This window comes from Lepidochelys kempii, chromosome 13 (genome assembly GCF_965140265.1).
Source record: "Lepidochelys kempii isolate rLepKem1 chromosome 13, rLepKem1.hap2, whole genome shotgun sequence".
NCBI classification, from domain to species: Eukaryota; Metazoa; Chordata; order Testudines; family Cheloniidae; genus Lepidochelys; species Lepidochelys kempii.
Window position 1 is genome coordinate 41,307,536 of NC_133268.1, and position 6,142 is coordinate 41,313,677.

At 49.8% G+C, this 6,142-nt stretch overlaps 1 protein-coding gene across 1 annotated transcript; it reads left to right on the forward strand.

The window, feature by feature from the left end:
- The first annotated feature begins 922 nt into the window (after positions 1-922).
- On the forward strand, positions 923-1,845 carry LOC140897098 (G-protein coupled receptor 4-like). Its single transcript, XM_073309404.1, has one exon. It carries the CDS (start codon positions 923-925, stop codon positions 1,841-1,843), a length of 921 nt encoding a protein of 306 aa, XP_073165505.1. The 3' UTR covers positions 1,844-1,845.
- Positions 1,846-6,142: the final 4,297 nt, after the last annotated feature.

The following is a 6,142-nucleotide window of genomic DNA, read 5'->3' on the forward strand; positions in this document are numbered from 1 at the left end:
TAATGACACAAGGGGCAATGCAATGGTGAATGGGGTCCAAAGCCCCTTTGCTGAAAAAGGGACTCGGGGGAGTGGGGGCGTTCTGAGATGTATTTGACCCATGCATAGTGCAATTTTTGGAGCCAATTCCTAGCTGTCCTTGATTTTAGCCCTGGCCTGTGACTCTTGATGAGCCTTTTCTTTCTGATACTGGCACAAATCACAGTGTTCAAGTAATTCCCAAGTTCATTATTTGGCAAAGCAAGGTCCCTAGGGGATTTCACTGAGTCTTCAGCTTTTCTCACTTCCACAGTTGTGGGAAGCTCTGCTTGAGGTTGGGGGGAGTGGTTCCTGTAAAGGTCATATGATAAAAGTGGAAAAGCTTTGTCAAAATGGAGGCCTTGCACCAAGAGCCATGGTTCATCACTTTTGTTTGCATTTAGTTTGTTGGGAGTTTCTGGTGGACTTTCCTTGCTTAAGAGCATAATTGGCCTGTCAGGAGGACAGGAAGTTGTGACTGCTTCCTGGCCAGACAGCCCAGCTTCGCTGCAGTGTTTGCACAAACAAGGAGGAGTTAAAAGCTTTAGTTTCAGGCTTGTTCTCTAGCTCAGATCCCAACACAGGGTTACTAGGCAGTGAAATCCCAGCCCTATCTGTTTGATAAAGGGAGCAAGGAATCAAGGACAGTTAGGTGCTTGGGCTGCCTTGCTTTTTCCCTGTAGCACTCAGTTTTTCTGTCTTTTACAGACTCTTTGAGGAGTGCAGCTTGGGAGTAAGTGGAGTGACCGTGTTCCCCTTGTGAGACAGTCACCCTGGAGAACTGGATGTAGCCCCCACTGTAGGACAGTGACCCTGAAGACAGGGGACTGTGTTCCCTTCCATGCAGGATGGCAACTAAGGCACTTGGTAACAATCACTGACTCTGCTGCGTAAGGTGAATACCATGGCCTCGCCCTGCCCAATGGCCTTTAACACTACCAAATACTTCCTCATCCCTGTCTACTCTGTGGTAGTTGGGGCTGGCTTGCCGCTGAACTGCCTGGCACTTTGGGCCCTGGTGTCCCAGATAAACAAGTCTATCGTCCTCTCTGTCTATATGCTGAACCTGGTGGTAGCTGACCTGCTGCAGACCCTGATGCTGCCCTTCTGGATCTACTATAGCTACTGGGATCACAACTGGGATTTGGGGGCTGGGGCCTGCGTGGCAGTCAGCCTGGGCTTTATCACCAACTTCTATGCCAAGAATGGCTTCCTGTGCCTCATTGCCATGGAGCGCTACATAGGTGTGGTCCATCCCCTGTGGTTCCGTGGGCTACAGACAATACACGGTGCCACCAAGGTCAGCGCCACAGCGTGGGTGCTGGTGCTCAGCATCTGCTCCGTGGGGACTGGGCTACTGCGGAAGGAGCCAGAAGCAGGGCGCTGCTATGAGGGTTACCCACTGGGCACGTACTATGCAAGTTTTAAGATGGCCACCATGGCTTTATCCTTCTTCCTACCCTGCTTCTTCATGGGCTTCTTCTACCTCCGGGTGCTGCACAAGCTCAGGCAGCTGCCATCGCTGGAGCGGGAGACAAAGAGGCAAATCTACAGCTTCATCTCCCTCATCATCATCTCTTTCTTCCTGCTTTGTGTTCCTTACCAGGTGACGTCCTTCTACAAATACCAGAGGGAGATGGTTCAGAATAATGAAGGTCTCTGCCTCTTTGAGACAAACCTCTTCATTTACAGTCAGGCAGCACTGTGCCTCACCACTCTGGGCAATGTCCTGGATCCTCTGCTGTACATCCTGCTCCTCAAAGATGTGCGGACAGAACTCGGAAATCACTTAAAATGCAAGGTCTTGGGTCAGGGTCACAAGTAGATTAGACAGGAATGGAGACACTGGGTGGACACTGGCCCAGACCACTGCGTAAGATACCCAGTGAGGTGGGGGAAACCCATTTGGACTTCAAGGTCCCTCCATTTGATCCCGGTCTGAATGCCAGGGCTTGGCCTTGCTCTCTGCTTCCCTTTGTGAAGCAGCTCTGCCCCCTGCAGCCAAATATGGAAATATGGTCCCTCAGGGACTTCCAGTCACTCAGAACTTTTTAGAGACGCAATTCAATACCAAAGAGACAGGCCGAGTCAAGCCACAAAAAATCATTAGATTGGCATATGAATAATAAATTTTAGGTCTTTTTGCCTTTATGGTTTGAGCTCCAGCTTTTCACTGCAAGTGGGGGGTGATCATGCTCTTTTAAATGAACAGCATCATATAATTTCAAGAGCTGGGGCTTTAACATTTAATATTATGTATGCATCCGATGAAGTGAGCTGTAGTTCACGAAAGCTTATGCTCAAATAAATTTGTTAGTCTCTAAGGTGCCACAAGCACTCCTTTTCTTTTTATTTAATATTTTGAGACTCATGATAAAACTGTGAGAGGTGGCAACACTGAACAGACGAAATATAAAAAATGTAGACCACTAGACTAGACTAGGATCTAGGAGTGGATATGGATGGATAGGCGCAACCTGCAGCAGAGAAGATATTCATCCAAACTTACAAGTGAGTGAGTGTGAGAGAGAAGAGAGAGAGACCCAGATCCCCACCAGTGAAAATAGACCCACCCCCAACAAAAGCAGAAATGCAACGAAATGGTGCCCATTGGGGAGAAAGAGAGACCCAGAGCACAAAGAGAAAGGCACCCATGTCCATGCCACATCCCCAGCTCAGGTATGAGCAGCCACAGAGATGGGTGATGTGAGAAACTGTCTATCCTCTGGCAGTGCCTCCCCTTTGCCCATCTCTCTCTCTCATCCTGAGTGCTGCACAGTGGCACTACCGGTCCCACACACACAGTCTTGCCAAATTCTTATTTTTAAACCAACCACCACCACCCCCAGGACAAATCAGGGCTTGAAGTTTTGGGAAAGAATCTTCCTGCTGGGGTGGCGGGAGCCTGAAGCAGCCAGGCTGAAATCCTCCAAGCCAGACCATTCATCCCTCCTACCGGGGAGAGGGTAAAATGTGTCCCACAAAGGGGGATGGCAGACAGACCAAACATGGATCCTGGTCTGCTGCTGTTTCCTGTCAGAGAGCCCTCTGTCAGGGAAATACAATTAAATGTACCAGTCTGAATAAAATCCAGGTCACTACCCTCTGCTTACTGACACTGGCCACCTCCTCACTGCGGGGGGGGGGGGCGCAGGTGAGGGCTTCCTCCTACACTGGCTGGAGCAGCCTCCCTCATGTGCTCACTAAATGTGTTCTCCTTTGCTTCTGAATCTCCCTGTCCTCCTGGATAAGCAGCACTGTGTGGTGATCGGGGGGATCTGGGGAGTGCTGTTGGTAGGGGATGCGGTCATGTGTCAGGACCTAGATAGCGCTGTTGTGAAGTGAAGGCCAGAGGATTCCTGCAGAGGACAGTGTCTGAGATGGCTCAAAGCTGCACTGAACCCTGCATGTATCTACTGCTGGTGTTGCCCACCGAGCAGACTCCTCCTCATTCATCCTGGCAGTGGGGAGCACTGCTGGCTCCCTGCTTAAGACCGCTGTCTCATACAACTCCATGCAGCCCCCCTCTCCTGTGCAAAGGGCCGTGGCTTCCCTGCAGGGAAAGGGGAAGGGAGGAAGCTTTATTGGTCTCTGGTCTCCCCACAATTTTGGAGTGGGATAGGGAGGATCCCAATTCCTTTCCTCTGGAGGGTCTCTCCCTTGTTGGGCAGCGTAGGCCACCCTGGTGGTGACTCTGTGGCAGGCTATGGGGTGTTCGCGCAGCCCCTGCCCAACGGAGAGTTGGCCACCCAGATTCTGTGTTCAAGCTAGCGAACAGGGGACCGCAAACAGGGGAGTTTGAGAGAGTGCAAAGGAGATCCCACTGCTGAAAGAACAAGGTGCGAGTATTAACTTTGGGGTAACTGGATGATCGAGATGCTAAAGGATCACTCAAAGATGATAAGGCCATTGTGGAGAAACTAAATGAATTCTTTGTATTGGTCTTCACTGTTGAGGATGCGAGGGAGATTCCCAAACCTGAGCCATTCTTTTTGGGTGACAGATCTGAGGAACTGTCCCAAATTGAGGTGTCATTAGAGGAGGTTTTGGAACAAATTGATGAACTAAACAGTAATAAGTCTCCAGAACCTGATGGTATTCACCCAAGAGTTCTGAAGGAACTCAAATGTGAAATTGCAGGACTACTAACTGTCATCTGTAACCTACCATTTAAATCAGTTTCTGTACCAAATGACTGGAGGATAGCTAATGTTTAAAAAAGGCTCCAGAGGTGACCCTGGCAACTACAGGCCGGTAAGCCTCACTTCAGTACCGGGCAAATTGGTTGAAACTATCGTAAAGAACAAAATTGTCAGACACACAGATGAACATAATTTGTTGGGAAATAGTCAACATGGCTTTTGTAAAGGGAAATCATGCCTCACCAATCTAGTAGAATTCTTTGAAGGGGTCAACAAGCATGCGGACAAAGGAGATCCAGTGGATATAGTGTATTTAGATTTTCAGAAAGCCTTTGACAAGGTCCCTCACCAAAGGCTCTTAAGCAAAATAAGCAGTCATGGGATAAGAGGGAAGATTCTCTCATGTACTGGTAACTGGTTAAAAGATAGGAAACAAAGGGTAGGAAAAAATGGTCAGTTTTCAGAATGGAGAGAGGTAAACAGTGGTGTCCCCTAGGGATCTGTACTGGGCCCAGGGCCAGCTTTAGGTACCAGCAAAACAAGCAGGTGCTTGGGGCGGCACATTTCTAGGGGCAGTATTCTGGTGTCGGCCATGCCGCCCCTAGAAATGTGCCCCCACCACCCCAGCTCGCCTTCCCTCCGCCTCCACCTGCTCCCCTGAGTGCACCGCCGCCACTCCGCTTCTCCCTGCTCCCTCCCAGGCTTGCTGCGTGCGAAACAGCTGTTTGGCACGGCGAGCCTGGGAGGGAAGGAGGAGAAGTCGAGCAGCGGCGCGCTCAGGGGAGGCAGTGGTGGTGAAGCAGAGGTGAGCTGCGGCGGGGAGTGGTTCCTCTAACCCCCCCGTTACTTCCTGCGCTCCTGCCCCCTCACCTCCGCTCTGCCTGCTCCCCTGAACGCACTGCCTCTCCCTCACCTGAGAGGAAGAGGGGAGAAGCAGACCAGCAGCGTGTTCAGGGGAGCAGGCAGAGCGGAGGTAAAGCTAAGGCAGGGGGTTGCGGGTGGGGGAGCCGCAGGAAGCAATGGGGGGGTGGAAAAGCGACACACCCGGGGGGAGGAGGCAGGGCTGGGGATTTGGGGAAGGGGTTAGGAAGAGGCAGAGTTGGGGCGGAGCCAGGGGCACGAAAAAAAAGTGGGGGCAGCCAAAAATTTTTTTGCTTGGGGCAGCAAAAATCCTAGAGCCGGCCCTGACTGGGCCCAGTCCTATTTAACATATTCATAAACTATCTGGGAAAAGGGGTAAACAGTGAGGTGGCAAAATCTGCAGATAATACAAAACTACTCAACATAGTTAAGTCCCAGGCAGACTGTGAAGACCTACAAAAGGATCTCACAAAACTGGGTGACTGGGCAACAAAATGGCAGACGAACAAAATGTTGGGAATCATCAAGAAAGGGATAGATAATAAGATGGAAAATATCATATTGTCTCTATATAAATCCATGGTACACCCACACCTGGAATACTGCATGCAGATGTGGTCGCCCCATCTCGAAAAAGATCTACTGGAATTGGAAAAAGTTTAGAAAAGGGCAACAAAAATTATTAGGGGTATAGAACTGCTTCCGTATGAGGGGAGATTAATAAGACTGGTACTTTTCAGCTTGGAAAAGAGGCGACTAAAGGGGTATATGATTGAGGTCTGTAAAATCATGAGTGGTATAGAGAAAGTAAATAAGAAAGTGTTATTTACTCCTTCTCATAATACAAGAGCAAGGTGTCCCCAAATGAAATTAATAGGCAGCAGGTTTAAAACAAAGTATTTTTTCATGCAACGCACTGTCAACCTCTGGAACTCCTTGCCGGAGGGTGTTGTGAAGGCCAGTACTATAACGGGATTCAAAAGGGAGCTAGATAGATTCATGGAAGATAGGTCCATCAATGGCTATTAGCCAGGATGAGCAGGAATGGTGTCCCTAGCCTCTGTTTGCCGGAAGTTGGGATTGGGTGACAGCGCACAGATCACTTGATGATAACCTGTCTG

What these genes read in the sequence shown, in the direction of transcription:
- LOC140897098 (XM_073309404.1), top strand. Translation starts at nt 923, where the DNA reads ATGGCCTCGCCCTGCCCAATGGCCTTTAACACTACCAAATACTTCCTC.